Here is a 16786-nt window from a genome sequence, read left to right on the forward strand (position 1 = left end):
TGGGGTAGTGGTGGGTGTGTGTCGTACACTGTGGGGTAGTGGTGGGTGTGTGTCGTACACTGTGGGGTAGTGGTGGGTGTGTGTCGTACACTGTGGGGTAGTGGTGGGTGTGTGTCGTACACTGTGGGGTAGTGGTGGGTGTGTGTCGTACACTGTGGGGTAGTGGTGGGTGTGTGTCGTACACTGTGGGGATGTGGTGGGTGTGTGTCGTACACTGTGGGGTTGTGGTGGGTGTGTGTCGTACACTGTGGGGATGTGGTGGGTGTGTGGTGTACACTGTGGGGTGGTGGTGGGTGTATGGCATACACTGTGGGGTGGTGGTGGGTGTGTGTCGTACACTGTGGGGTGGTGGTGGGTGTGCGGTGTACACTGTGGGGTAGTGGTGGGTGTGCGGTGTACACTGTGGGGTAGTGGTGGGTGTGCGGTGTACACTGTGGGGTGGTGGTGGGTGTGCGGTGTACACTGTGGGGTGGTGGTGGGTGTGCGGTGTACACTGTGGGGCTGTGGTGGCTGTGTGGGGTATTGTGGCAGGTCACAGTAAGACACCACAGTAACAGAGGAGTAAGACTGTACCATCGTGTTTCAGCCAAGGAATCATTACACACCACCAAGACTCATGCAAAGCTTGTCTGCACACTCGCACAACAGATATATGCACACAGGTATATATACACATGTGCACACAAACACAATCTAAAACATGCATGCACACATACATACACACACACACTTTCAGAACAAACATGTACACATATACAATCTCAAACACACACAGGCATGAAGTATGATTCATATTAACTACATCCTTCAATGCGACATTCCATTATACACAACACAAGACGCTCAAGGTAGAGAGAGAGGGTCCCGCAGTACCAAGAGTTGAGCAAAGAAAACTCAGCTGGTCCTGACACACAGTTCAGCACTAATACACACTAACACTACACACGCCCATTGTTACGCCCAGGACCAGGGCTTAACAGCAAAACCAATCAGAACCACCCAAATCACAAAACAACTCAAACAAAACTATTTAACTTATTGGGACACTCAATCAAAATTACAGAGTAAATGTATGTTATTTGGTCCTAAATCGACAGTACAGCGTGGCAGAATACCTAAGCATGCCGACTGATCCAAAACTGAGGTCCACACTGACCAAGTACAGACTCAGCACCCTCCACCCGGCCATAGACACGGGCAGACACAAAGGGTTCGCTTCCCAAACACCAGAGACCTTGCCAGCAGTGCCTGGACAATGAGATAGAGACAGAGCTGCACTTTCTAACTGAATGCACAAAATAAAAGCATATTATATCTAGATTTTATAGTTTTTTATAGAAGCTGCCGTAGTTCTTGGTGAACATGGAGAAATCAGAACACTGGCGGGGCTGTATGTTCACTCCTGCCTCACTCTGAGGGGCAGTGGGTGAGAATGCCAGATACCATCTACAGAGCACTGTCATTATAGTTACTGTTATTATTATAGCTGTATGTATATATGTTTGTACGTATATGTACATAATAGATACTGGTATATAATATTATAACTACATTTTGAAGTTATATTATTATAATTACATCACTCAGGTTATCTTGAACATTGAAATCTGTTGGATAATCTGAAAATTGTGGTTATAATTACTGTTGTTATTGTCGTTAATGACATTATGGTTGTTGCTACTCCAATCTTTACCACTACTATTATTACCATTATTATTATGGTTACTAATAATACTTTTACTATTATAATTGCCAATATTATTATTATCGTTATCATAAATGTCAGTTATAGAAGTAGTGGTAGGAATTGTAATGGTAATGGCAGTATAGTTATAATTTTACTTTATTATATGTTACTATTATTGTGTATCCTATGCTTTGTCAACAAAATTTACATATTTGTCATGTCAATAAAGCACTGAATTGAATTTAACTGAATTGAGAGACAAGAAAGATAGAAGTGAAGAGAGGGAGAGAGGAGGAGAGAGAGAGAGAGAGAGAGAAAATGAAAGAGCAGGAAACAGAGAGGGAGAGAAGGAAAGAGGAGAGAGAGAGAGAGAGAGAGAGAGAGAAAACAGAACATGCCAACAGTGCAACCTGAAAAAAACAGAAACAGAGCTGCATTTCCTGACAGAATGCCAACAATTCACTGATATTTGAAACAAATTCTACAAAAATTCAATAATAAACACCTCACATTCAACAGCCTCTCTGATTCAGAGAGACTCCTCAACACAGAGACAGCTGCACACTCGCAGCACAATAAGTCATGGCCTGCCACCGTAAGAGGGGCAGTGAGTGATCATATCATATCTAACACACACACACACACACACACACACACACACACACACACACACACACACACACACTCCTTGTCTCTGATGGCTGATGTATGTTTGTGTATGCATATATACATGTGGTTCCCCTTCTTATCCCCTTATGTGTTTATTATTTGACTAGGACTACTAACTTGTTAATTACTTAAGGAATTTTACTTAAGATAATTAATTTTATTTACTTAAGGAATTACTATTTTTTATTTTGTTTGTTTTACCTTGTTTTTTTATCATGTATTTATTTATTCATTCATTCATTCATTTATCCTTAACACATTTGCAGTGTTTAGAGCTGTGGAGGTCAACTGTTATCTGTTCAGTATTAGTATTGTTATTAGTTATACAATACTGTTATTAGTATTGTAAGTGTTCAGGCTTTGGCAACACAAATGAAGCAATATTTGTCATGCCAGTAAAGCATATTGAATTGAATTGAAAGAGAGGAGAAAGAGAGAGGGAGGGAGAGAGAGGGAGGGAGAGAGGAAGGAGCGAGGGAGAAAAAGAGGAAGAGAGAATAAAGGTAGAAGTTTCAGGGGGAAGAGAGAGAGAGAGAGAGAGAGAGAGAGAGAGAGAGAGAGAGAGAGAGAGATGGTCCTTCTCTGCAGTTGTGTCTCCTCCCTCTGTGACATCCAGCATCTCGGTGCAGCACAGGTTCAGTTAATGGAGAACACATTAACTTATTAAAACATCAGAAACAGAGAGTAAAGGACAGGTATGTTATGATGGGCAGACGGCCGCTGGATTTGGGGTACGCCGTGTTATTCCAATTCCTCACAGGGGTGTGACACGCAGAATATTAAACAAACAGGACAGTGGAGATGAAAAGGCAAAGAGTCACCATTAGCAACCATGCCATTATCAATCTGAGGTTGTAATTAGTCAAATCTGAGCTTGACAACGCCACTTGGGTGTGCGTTATGCAGAGGAAACAGTGTGATTGGATAATCTCTGTTATTCTGTGTTAATGGACACGGGTAGGAATCCTTCCTTATGTACACATTCATTGGTATAAGTGTGTGTGTGTGTGTGTGTGTGTGTGTGTGTGTGTGTGTGAAGTGATTGGGGGCTTTGAAGTGTCAGTGCGGTGGGAGTGTGTCTCTCTCTCTCTCGCAGGTCAAACTCCACCTGCTGTCAAGACAGTATTTGTTTTCCAATTAGGTGCTGAAATTCAAACGTGTCTGCCAGCTTGCCGTCCACAACAGTGACCTAAGGCAGGAATGAAGAACAGCTTTGAAGATCAGCATGATAAATGTTCCTGTATACCACAGAGAGTGGCAGCTTGCGCGCGCGCGCACACACACACACACACACACACACACACACACACACACACACACACACACACACACACACACACACACACACACACACATCCATGAGACAGTGATGACAACATCATGAACGGAGAACACAAGAAGCTCCAAAACACCAGGGGATGAAAGAAGATGGAGAAGATGTGGAAGGCAAAGACAACAGTGGTTCCCATGGTGATTAGAACACTAATGGCTCTGACCCCTAAACTGAGAGAATGACTCCAGCACAGAGACCAGCCTAGAGGAGAGAGACGAGCCTAGAGGAGAGAGACGAGCCTAGAGGAGAGAGACGAGCCTAGAGGAGAGAGACTAGCCAAGAGAAGAGAGACTAGCCTAGAGGAGAGAGACTACAGCTCCACGTATACAGATCAGTAACTGGGCTGTATCACTACAGTTCTCGTTCCGAGAAAGAAGTTTAAATTATCCACACTGTTTTGCAGCCGAGGCACCAAATTGCTCTCGATCCGTCTCATTGTGGTTCGCCTGGAGAGGGACACATTTGCAAACGCTTTCTTTTCCTCAGAAAAAATTAACGCTGCAAAGTCCACCAAACATTCTTTGACAAACTCCCCATCAGGGCATGTCTTACTGTTTCAGCAGTGTTGTGAGAACACAGCTGGTCCTGACTGCTGGGTCTCTGGATGAGTGCAGCTCTGTAAATTCTTACTGCATTTGCACTTTTTCAAATCTTCACATGCCCATGCAGCTGTGCACCACTCTAGTTCTCATCTTTGTCTGCACGTTTACTCTCGTAATGGTGATTCAAATTTCAGTCCAAACACAGCTATATGTTTAACTGTTTTAACACGACTATCTGTTCTCCACAAACTAAGCACACGGCTTTACCTTTGACTTCAGTAAAGTTTGACACTGCATCAATCTCTCTTTTTTTTTTACTTTAGCTGACATAAGAGCTAAGAGCTCATTTCCTGAAAGCTGCCCAACACATTTGCTGACACATTTGAGTGAAGGAGCATAAGTAAACTTACTGGACAGATGCAAATTTAAAACCAAAAACTAATCAGTTTTAATAAAAGTAGAGTAGTTGTATTTCGTATGACACATTTACTTCTGACTTCTAATTTATTAATGATCTCATGCAGGCCGGTCAGAGCCAGTCAATGGGCTGGGTGTGGCCCGCAAGCTGTACAAGAACTAGAGACAATGTGGAATGTACATATAAAACTTGGACTTGCCCTCTGTTGTGTTGCCTTGTAGTAAAATGATCCCCTCGGTTCTAACTAGCTTTTCTTGTAACCATGACCACCAGTTCAAATGACACCACGGCATTCAGGCACACATTTTGATGTCATCCATGTAGAGGAGGTGTGTGATGCATGCCGTCCTCCATGTAGAGGAGGTGTGTGATGCATGTCATCACCCATGTAGAGGAGGTGTGTGATGCATGTCGTCACCCATGTAGAGGAGGTGTGTGATGCATGTCGTCACCCATGTAGAGGAGGTGTGTGATGCATGTCGTCACCCATGTAGAGGAGGTGTGTGATGCATGTCGTCACCCATGTAGAGGAGGTGTGTGATGCATGTCGTCACCCATGTAGAGGAGGTGTGTGATGCATGTCGTCCTCCATGTAGAGGAGGTGTGTGATGCATGTCGTCCTCCATCAGGGTTCATACACTTTTTTGACAATCAATTTCCATGACTTTTCCATGACTTTGAGGCAAATTTTAATGACTATACATTCTCTAAACATATGTGTAGACATGAAAAATAAGAAAAAATCCAGGCCAAAATTCCACAGTATATCATAAATTAATGACAAGCCACGTGGTTTAATTGAAAAAATAAACATTTACCGTATTTTCAATATCAATATAAACCGGAGTTACGACCTAATTTTTTTTATATTTCGCGCGTGCACGGAGGAGCAGTGGCAGCACAGTGGAGTGTTGTATACGATAAGCTGAGGCAGCACAGGCTCCACTGCAGCCCATCTCGGCAACACGATCGCTCTTTCTCGCGTTGTACGCACGAGGACATCGTTAGTTTTTTTTCTATACTGTGTTTACGATCAAAACGTATCTAAATCTAGGGTCGCGCTTAACGACGAAAACTGCTTTATGACGGACTTTTCAGTCTCTAACCCCATCGTTAACCGTGCACATTTTGCACGCCCCGTGTCCTTGTCTTTCACAAGCCATAGCTTGTATTTGTCCAACTGAAGCAGTCATTGTTTAATCGGCATTTACCAGCATTACGCTGATTTACATCAAAGTACAATCTACAGCTCCGCTTGGAGTCCGACGCTAACGCAGTGAACTAATGTGTGAAGTTACGTTAGCGGTCCGCACAATGAAAAAAAATGGCTATATTATATTTATAAATTTTTTCTTCCGGTTATCAGAACAACATACATTTATTGTGTCAAGCAAATTTCCATGACTTTTCCAAAACATTTGAGTATTTTTTATTTTTCCAAAACTTATCCAGGCCTGGAAATTGCTATTTTCAAATTCCATAACTTTTCCAGGTTTTTCATGACCGTACGAACCCTGTCCATGTAGAGGAGGTGTGTGGCGCATGTCGTCACCCATGTAGAGGAGGTGTGTGGCGCATGTCGTCCTCCATGTAGAGGAGGTGTGTGACGCATGTCGTCCTCCATGTAGAGGAGGTGTGTGATGCATGTCGTCCTCCCTGTAGAGGAGGTGTGTGATGCATGTCGTCATCCATGTAGAGGAGGTGTGTGATGCATGTCGTCATCCATGTAGAGGAGGTGTGTGATGGTTGTCATCTATCAAAGAGAGTCTTCACCAGAGAGCCAACACTCATCAAAGGATCCAGATTCATACACTTGACCTCAAACATAAACGCCTCATGAATAATCAATACATCAGGACCAGCCACATTCCTCCTTGGCCTGGACAGTGATGTGCTTTTATATGTACGTGCGCATGTATGTTAGACAACAGAGACGTGCAAGTATGAAATACAGGCAGGTGCTGTCAAAAACATAAACCTGAGGTCAACGTGAGAGCACAGAGAGAGAGAGTGAAATATGATGTTAAAGACAGGTGTGTGGGTGTGTGTGTGTGTGTGTGTGTGTGTGTGTGTGAGAGAGAGCGGTAGTGCGCATGAATGGGGTGGAAGCAGTGAGGTAGGAGAGGATGAGAGGGTGAAAGAATAAATATGAAAGGAGAGAGAGTTCAGAGGAGGGTTCAGATGAAAATGTGGATTCATGACTGCAGGACTGAATGAGAAAAATTTGCTCTATTATTACACTTAAAAAAACATGTAAGAGTGGCTACAGCGCACGTCTGCCAGGAGAGGAGAGGAGTCTCCTACACCTGCTGGTCCAGAGGCTCAGAGAGACCAACCCCACTGATATAACAAACTCCACAAGCCTTAGCATACATACAGCTCAAACCACTGGACATAAACAAATTATGACAAAAAAAAAACAAATAAATCGCATCACGTATTTCAATCACTTCCATGCAGAGAGCTTCATGGAATGGGTTTCCATGGTCAAGCAGCTGTATCCAAGTCATACATCACCAAGTGCAATGCAGAGAATGCAGTGGTGTAACGCACGCTGCCCCTGGACTCTAGAGCAGTGGAGGTGCGTTCTCTGGAGTGATGAATCGAGCTTCTCCATCTGGCAATCTGATGGATGAGTCTGGGTTTGGCGGTTGCCAGGAGAACGGTACTTGTCTGATTGAATTGTGCCAAGTGTAAAGTTTGGTGGAGGGTGGATTATGGTGTGGGGTTGTTTTTCAGGATCTTGGCTTGGTCCCTTAGTTCCAGTGAAAGGAACTCTGAATGCTTCAGCATACCAAGACATTTTGGACAATTCCATGCTCCCAACTTTGTGGGAACAGTTTAGAGCTGGCCCCTTCCTCTTCCAGCGTGACTGTGCACCAGTGCACAAAGCAAGATCCATAAAGACATGGATGGCAGAGTCTGGTGTGGATGAACTTGACTGGCATGCAGAGAGTCCTGACCTCAACCCGATAGAACACCTTTGGGATGAATTAGAGCAGAGACTGAGAGCCAGGCCTTCTTGTCCAACATCAGTATGTGACCTCACAAATGTTTCTCCCCATAAACACACTCCTAAACTCCGAGTTTGTAGACTGTGGTAATAAAGAAAACCTGGGCTGAATCTATGGAGAGGAGAGTGGACTGATCCCTTAAGCAGCAGAGTTCGTGGTGTCCTCTCAGTCTTGGACTGGACTGTAGGAGTTGGACTGCTCATGGATTTTGTAAATGGTGAATATTTGTAAAAATGTATGTTAATTTGTTTTGGCGATAATGTAACTTCAAGAGTCATTAAACACAGAGAGAGAGAATGAAACATCAGTAATAGAAGATGGAAAGATGGGTTAAAAGAACACACACACACACACACACACACACACACACACACACACGCACAAGTTCAATGTCTTCAAATGCTGTAAGGGTTTTTGTGCTGGTGTGGGAGGAACAGGTCTGCACCAATGCCTTCATGTTTAATAAATCCTCATCTGTGTGTGTGTGGACAGTATCGACCAAACCAAGAGTACACACACACTTCTCTCCCACACACGTCTCAAAACATCACCACCTCCATTCATCACCTTAAACCACACTGTCCGCTGTGCTCTCTCTCTCTCGCTCCCCCTCTCTCTCTCTCTTCTACTCACTCTACTTTCTCTCCCTCACTCCATATCACTCCTGCTCTCCCTCTCTCCACCTTTACCCTTTCTTTTACTCTCTTCCGTCTCTAAAGCTCACACACACACACACACACACACACACACACACACACACACACACACACACACACACACACCTTAGTGAGTGCGCAGGTCAGAGGTGTCAGAGACAGAGTGTTTTATTGACTCGTGCAGTATGCCTGTCCAAGGCCAAATCCATTCAGTTGCTTCTGACCTCCCCCTTGCGCAAACACACAGTCTGATCAACGCACGCATAAATAAACTCTCCAAACAGCTGCACAACACAAGAAAGAAGGTCAATCACCACACAACATCCCACACTCCACATCCCACACCCCACTCACTCCACATCCCACACCCTCCACACCCCACACCCTCCACACGAGCAGCTTGCATTGTCAAGTCTCAGGTGCTTGGTGTGTGTTAGCAGAGGGAGGCTCTGACTCAAACCTCTAACACCCTCCTAAAACCCCCCTGCCGTCTCTCGACTGTCATCAGACCGTGCGCTGAATAACACAACTACGCTGCTGCAGTCTCGTCAGGGCAGCCGTTAACAGGACATTAGAGGAGCAGATCGGTCCTGTTCGGGCTGCAACCTTCTGTTTTATGTTCGGTGGCGTTTCTCCTGGAGCGCACAGTGGTGTGAACCAGCCGTGCAGGCCAAACAGGCTCTTGAGTGGACATTAATCACCACAGAATCAATGCTCATCTCCCCGGGTTCCATGGTAATAATGTATTTTATCGATATATTTCAGCAGTGGTAACATTAGTCAATTTACATGTAATCTGGCTCTAAAATGTATTATACTCCACTTTAACTGTAAATGATTACAAGAGCAACTCAGAACACCACCATCCAAAACACTAGATATCAGCTGCAGAAATAAATAGATGACAAACAGGAGACAGAAAGGGTAAGGAGGGAGAGACAGACAGAGTGAGAGAGAGATAGAGACAGACAGAGTAAAAGAGAGACAGAGTGAGAGATAGAGAGAGATTGAGAGAGACAGTATGTGGGAGAGACAGACACAGAGTAAGAGAAAGAGAGACACACACAGAGTGAGAGAGAGAGAGAGAGAGGGAGGCAGAGAAAACAGATCAGCAGATATACTGTTAATATCCCAAGCATATTATATTCTAAAAGACACGAGTCATTTTGTCCCAATTCCTTCTTGACAGCAGCAGTTCCGCAGTAATCCAGGGTGAGTTTGAGAGAAAATCTGATGGCTAATTATGAGTTATCAGTTCTGCTTGTTATTTTGTGACATGTCATACTGTCTCTACGGCAACACCACGTCAGCTGTTTAGGTCAGGTCACGCTGCCTCTATGGCGGAACAAAAAACGTCCATTTTGTTTCTTAAAAACATGGTGACATCTGTATATTTCTGAGAAATCACATATGCTGTAGAACAGAGTCTCTTCACTGGCCATGAGAAGACCCTAGTCCTACATACCACCAACGGAGGTCACCACCTCCGACTTCTGAATTCTGAATTCAGTTTCAATGGGACTTTTTCAGATACCCAACTAGCATTACTTTATTAATTTAATAAAACCCAGATGTGGGCAGAATGGTGGTGCTGGGGAGATATGCGACAAAGAAAGAATGCTTGGAGCATTGTGTAGCATTGTGTGTCATTGTGTATAGCATTGTGTGTCATTGTGAAGCATTGTGTGTCATTGTGTGTCATTGTGTAGCATTGTGTAGCATTGTGTAGCATTGTGTGTAGCATTGTGTAGCATTGTGTGTAGCATTGTGTGTAGCATTGTGTGTAGCATTGTGTGTCTTTGCGTAGCATTGTGTGTCTTTGCGTAGCATTGTGTGTCTTTGCGTAGCATTGTGTGTCACTGTGTGTCATTGTGTATCATTGTGCAGCATTGTTTATTTAATAGAAACCAATCTAAAAGGCTGCTACTGTAGGATTCCAACATTGGAGACAAAATCTTAGCCATGATTCTTAAGACAGTAACATAACACACACCCAAGCATGCACACTCACCAAAGTCTACAAAGGCTGACTGGCCGATCTTCTTGCTGTTCTCTGGAGCCCCTACAGAGTAGTTCCTGGTAAAACTCCCATCCTGCCAAAGAAATAAATCAGAAAAGATTTATATTAAAAGAACAAGTGTGTTGGGGTGAAGGGCATCACGGTGAGCACCCTCAGGTCTACTTTACGTGGCTAGTTTAGCCATGTGAGCCTGTGTGTGGCATCAGAGCTGTGATGAGTGAGCAGACGCTCCCTTGGCATAACTGCCAAAAATCACAGGCATATGGTCAAAAGAGCAAAGGGCAAATGAAGATCTAGGCAAATGGCACTGCACACACACACACGCACACACACATGCATACACGAGAGCAATATTATGTACAGCAAGTGTCTGTCCAGTTGAGGGAAAGAGCAGACAGCTGCAGCCCCATATGGATTTAATTATGAGTAGATCAAAGGGCTGACACCACTGAGACAATAGTCCAAATCACACCAACACACACGTCAAACAGAGCTGGGAGAGGACAGGACAGAGGAAAATAAGGAGGCAGAGAGGAGAGAGACAGGCAGAGAGGAGAGAGAGGCAGAGAGGCAGAGAGGAGAGAGACAAATAGGTAGAACCAAGAGAACGAGGTGGGGAGAAATACACAAAGGGAGATGGGAAAGATTTAGACAGAGAGACACATTTAGACAGAGAGGGGACAGAGAGACACATTTAGACATAGAGACACATTTAGACAGAGAGGGGACATAGAGACACATTTAGACAGAGAGGGGACAGAGAGACACATTTAGACAGAGAGACACATTTAGACAGAGAGGGGACATAGAGACACATTTAGACAGAGAGGGGACAGAGAGACACATTTAGACAGAGAGACACATTTAGACAGAGAGACACATTTAGACAGAGAGGGGACAGAGAGACACATTTAGACAGAGAGAGGACAGAGAGACACATTAATACATAGAGAGGATATAGAGACACATTTAGACAGAGGGGACATAGAGACACATTTAGACAGAGAGGGGACAGAGACACATTTAGACAGAGAGAGGACAGAGAGACACATTTAGACAGAGAGAGGACAGAATGAAAACAGAGATGGAGAGGGAGTAATGGACAGAGAAGCGATGAACAGAGAGAAGATTCACAGAGAAAGACGCAAACAAAGAAGGGACAGGGTGAAGGGACAGAGTGATACATCTATGCTCCAGTGCAGCTGGGCTGTCAGAGTGCTTGGTGTGTACACACACGTGGCTAAACGTTATTGAGCACTGCTCCAGCAGAGATGTCCGGTAGAGTGGGGGTGCTATCAGGGCCGGGCGCCAGTCGATCTCCCACAACAACAAACTCCAATCGTTCCACCGTCCCGTCCCCCAGAACCACTGTCCCCAGAGCGCCTCGTCCTCTCGCTCCCAGCCCAAAGACTCCTGCCTGACTAATCACAGCAGCTGCGTCACGCACCCCACACGCCTGCTCCAGCTCTGCCGGGTCTCTCAGACCTGCGATGGCACGACTGTAATTGGCCTCATTATGTTTGATGAGTCTTACAGCTTCAGCTCACACCGTTTGACAGGCAGGAAGAGAGGGAGAATGAGCAGAGAGAGAGAGAGAGAGGGGGGGGGGGGAGCAAGAGAATGTTCTGGAAAGAGAAATTGAGCAGAAGCAAGAGAGAAGGCGAGAGAGCGGGCGTAAAAGCTCTCTTTATGAGAGACGTGTGTTATGGGCTGCTTCCAGTGAGCGTGTGTCGTAGGTGCAGATAACACCTGTTTATGTGACAGTCAGTAGGGGGTCGTTGGCCAAGCTTGTACTAAATAAAACGGATAAGAGCCAGACAGAAGTGCAAGGGAATGTGAGGTGTGTGTGTGTGTGTGTGTGTGTGTGTGTGTGTGTGTGTGTGTGTGTGGTGTGAATGGGTGTGTATGTGTACATACGTGTAGCGTGTGAAAGTGTGTGAACGAGTGGTGTGTGTATGTAGGAGAGTGCTCAGTACCAGGGGCTGTTAAACACGGACATGGGTGGTTCGGTGGAGAGGAGACAGACGGGGAAGGTTCAGTTTACATCTCCGTCTACGACACTTTCCTAATGAACGGACACAGCCACAGCGAAGCAGGACTAGAAAAATCTGAATTCCCATAAGCACCTGCTCCCAGGTGCAGAAACACTCACTGCCAGGGTTTCTGTGTGCGTAAACATATTTACGGTATTGTTCCTCCTGCAGAATCCAGAACTATTCTGCTGTACTTCAAATTTGCAAAGACTCTACTGCTACGGTCTGAATGATGGGTGCTTTTATGTGAAAGATCACTGAACACGCATGTAAGAACACGTCTTGTTTTCTTTTACGTGAGCGAGGGCTGAACACACGTGTAGGAATATCCACACATCCTGGGATGTTCTTCTGTGTTAGCTGTCAAGTCTGCGGCTGCCCGTGTCCTTCTGAGCTCATGCTGAGGAACTCCTCCTGCTCTAGATGCTTTTAAAGACAACTCCACTGCAACGTCATGGGGCAAGAACACCTGTCCAGGACACCTCTACAGTCTACAATTTATAGCCACATAAGTCTGAAGTGTATAGGCCACTGTGGGCCTATAATCTAAACATACAGTCTGTCAATGCTGGAGTCTACAGTCCATCATGGCAACAGTCTATAATCTGTAAGCTCTGAAATCTACAACCTACAGACTATAATCAGCGATCAGATGATTGAGTCTGGCTGGTAGTTTTCTGCAAGCATGGGATGTTGGTTTGATTGAAAGGGTCTGAAAAGACTCACATATGGAGTATTTAAATGCCAAAACTCACTGACTGAACATTTGAATAAGGAGATTTGTGTGTGTGTGTTAATTCATTCGTGTGTTAATTTAAGATGGGATACATTGTAATTGAGTGTGTGTATCCCTGCATGCATATGTGTACATATAAATCTGTGTGTGTGTGTGTGTGTGTGAGATGAGCATCGCCCTTCTGTTTTCCCAGGCTCTTGGACCTGCCACACTAGTGTTTCTGAGGGTGGAGGGATCACTGGTAGTGCACACAGCCCAGGGTTTACCCCCATTTGCCCGCTTAGCAGAAGCAGCGCCATCTAGCTGTGGAGGTGATTTAGAGTAATTAGAATTATGCTGAATAATTAAAGTACAGGCTTTGCATAAGGTCTGCTCCCCAGCTGTTCACAAGAGATTCCATGTGTTTGTGCTGAAAGGAGAGGGTAATTAAAATGGACTGCAGAACAGGGTGTGCAGCACACACAGTTGTGACTAACTAGCATTCCATTAAAAAAGCCAGGTCAAGAGAGGCAGCACTATATTGTGTGTGTATGTGTGTGTGTGTGTGTGTGTGTGTGTGTGTGTGTGTGTGAGAGAGAGAGAGTGTGTGTGTGTGAGTGTGTGTGAGAGAGAGAGAGATAGAATGTGTGGGTGAATGAAGTGTGGTCGTGTGTGTGTGTGTGTGTGAGAGAGAGAGAGAGAGAGAGAGTGCTGATGCTTTTTGGTGAGGCAGCCTAAGGTGAGATGTGAACAACATTAATCCTGTTCACTACATCTGTGGGTCCACTCCAGGCTTCTCGCCCTTTAACCACAGCTGCTTTTGTAGGAGGTTCTTAGAACTCCTCCATGCCCTGTTTCTCCAGTCCTGTAGCACAGCCCGGGGAGCTGGACCCCATGTTATCTGGAGGCATAAGATCACGGGCATCCAGAATGTCAGACTGTGCTGTGTGTTAGTCCCTGCGCTCAGTGTTTTGAAAAGAAGAGACGTCGCGGAGCAGGTCAAAGGGGAGACGTCCCGGAGCAGGTCAAAGGGGAGACGTCCCGGAGCAGGTCAAAGGGGAGGCGTCCCGGGGCAGGTCAAAGGGGAGACGTCCCGGAGCAGGTCAAAGGGGAGACGTCCCGGAGCAGGTTTAAGGGGAGACGTCCCGGAGCAGGTTTAAGGGGAGACGTCCCGGAGCAGGTTTAAGGGGAGACGTCCCGGAGCAGGTTTAAGAGGCTAAACAGAGCTGAGCTTGCCTGAGATGCAGCACTATTGCAGATGCTCCTGTACTCCTCGTATAAACAGAACTGACAGCCAACACCCAGGTCATCTGTCTCTGGTCAAACGTCAGCACTGCCCTGTCCTGCCGACCGCATTAGAGCAGACTACAGATACAGTGCCTTGATGAAGAAAGCTTAGCAGTACAACTCATTGCAAAAGCAGGGCGGGTGAAGCCGTTGGCCTGAGAACAGATCTGTGTTCGCCATGCCGCCCTGCCAATGCAACTCACCTTTGGTTTTTTATTTCCACCCCCTATGGTTTGAAAGCTGAACTCCATCCAGTGGTTTAATCAAAGTTCTTGAATCCTTTAAGATCCAGAAACTTCAGAAGATCCATTTCATCACTTGGCAATACGGGTTTATCTGCTATACGAATACAAGCAACAGGGATCAGTGTTTGTTCAGATGGACCAGGCCTGCTGTCAGCAGGAACTTCTCTCTTCACTCAGAAATGGCTCTATGTCCAAATCCACATGACTACGGGCCAAAGAAAATAGGACAAACACCACCAAAGAACAAAAGACCTCTAAAAGATGCTAAAAAACTACACTAAAGACCACCAAAAACTCAATTAAAGACCATTAAACACTACTGTAAAGACTACATTAAAGAGTGCAGTAAAGATTACAGTGAAGTTATCTGAAGTCTGCACTAAATGTAGTTATAGAACACTGACCACTGAAGTACGACTAACTGCATAAACTGCTCTGCACCAACAACTGCATAAATTACATGTGTAGTCTGAGGGTTCAGTAGTTTTAGAACTACACAGTAAATTCAAGGCTGGTTAGCACTTTATTTAAGCCCGCCCCCAAGCCAGTCCCACAGTGCCCAAAATGAGAGATGGATCAGGCACAGAGCAGCAGCCCAGAACAGCTGGTGCAGACGTGAACAGTGGCTGGCCTGTGACTCGCTGTAATCACTGCCATATTTAGTTTTAGCCTCATCCCCACACTCTCTCTCTTTCTCTCTCACTCTCTTTCTCTCTCACTCTCTTTCTCTCTCTCTCTCTCTCACTCTCTCTCTCTCTCTCTCTCTCACTCACTCTCTCTCTCACTCACTCTCTCTCTCACTCTCTCCTTCACCACTGCTGCATCCATCTAGATTTCCTCTCTTCTTACTCGGAATGAGATGGTGATGATGATGATGAACTGTTTTTTAAGTGGGAGGAATTCTGCTCCAAGTTCTTTGTTTCTATCTCTCTGCCTCTTCTCCCATGCTTCTGTTTTGTCACTCCCCTTCAATACTACAGTCAACCTATTTTTCGTCTTTTTTCTCAGTATGAGATGATGATGATGGTGCTGATGAAGTTTTTTAAGCAGGAGGAACTCTGCTCCAAGTTCTTCGTTTTTCTCTGTGCTTCTCTGAAGCTCAGAGAATAACTACAGCTTCCTAAATACCACTGACCTTTCACACGCTGCGGAGACACCCTCACCACCCCCACCCCCACCTGCCATCAGGGTCAGTCTGTGTAGTTCCCTCCTCACCGCTGTTTCTCCTGCGGTTGTGCGTGTCTCGTTTCCTCCTCGTCCCGCTGGAGACGTGGTCTCCGTGTACCACTGCACTTACGTCTCCTCCATCTCTCCCCTCTCTGCTCCATTCTACTCAAGTCTCAAAATTACATAAATCTACCAACATAAATCTGTTGACTGCATTCCAGGCATAAATGGCTGTTTTATTAAAGCCTTACAGACTCTGGCCCTAAAATGAAAGTCTAGTAGAGTGAGTAAAATAAGAATTTGAACACCCTACGACTTTGCAAGTTCTTCCACTTAGAAATCATGGAGGGTCTGAAATGTTCATCTTAGGTGCAGGTCCACTGTAAGAGACATAATCTAAAAAAATCTGGAAATCAAAAATTTGTGTGTGTGTTACTGCTGCAAGTATTTATCAAATACTTATTTACCTCACGGTACATACAGCTAGGTACACGTACACAGAGGCAGAGTTGGATACAGGCAGGTAGAAGCAGACAGAGTGAGGCACAGAGAGGTAGAGGCAGACGGATTGAGGTACAGAGAGGTAGAGGCAGACGGATTGAGGTACAGAGAGGTAGAGGCAGACGGATTGAGGTACAGAGAGGTAGAGGCAGACAGAGTGAGATACAGAGAGGTAGAGGCAGACAGAGTGAGGTACAAGGAGGTAGAGGAAGACAGAGTGAGGTACAGAGAGGTAGAGGCAGACGGATTGAGGTACAGAGAGGTAGAGGCATATAGTGAGGTACTGGGAGGTAGAGGCAGACAGTGAGGCACAGGGAGGTAGAGGCAGACAGTGAGGCACAGGGAGGTAGAGGCAGACAGAGTGAGGTACAGAGAGGTAGAGGCAGACAGAGTGAGGTACAGGGAGGCAGAGGCAGACAGAGTGAGGTACAGGGAGGTAGAGGCAGAGGCAGACAGAGTGAGGTACAGGGAGGCAGAGGCAGACAGAGTGAGGTACAGG

At 45.5% G+C, this 16786-nt stretch overlaps 1 protein-coding gene across 1 annotated transcript in view; it reads right to left on the reverse strand.

The window, feature by feature from the left end:
- Window positions 1-16786, reverse strand: part of itfg1 (integrin alpha FG-GAP repeat containing 1) — a 123594-nt gene that overhangs the window by 78854 nt on the left and 27954 nt on the right. The window contains exon 8 of the mRNA XM_077000440.1: window positions 10331-10412. Within this exon, the coding sequence (XP_076856555.1) occupies window positions 10331-10412 (82 nt within the window). The remainder of the gene's footprint in view (window positions 1-10330; window positions 10413-16786) is intronic.

This window comes from Brachyhypopomus gauderio, chromosome 1 (assembly GCF_052324685.1).
Source record: "Brachyhypopomus gauderio isolate BG-103 chromosome 1, BGAUD_0.2, whole genome shotgun sequence".
NCBI lineage: Eukaryota > Metazoa > Chordata > Actinopteri > Gymnotiformes > Hypopomidae > Brachyhypopomus > Brachyhypopomus gauderio.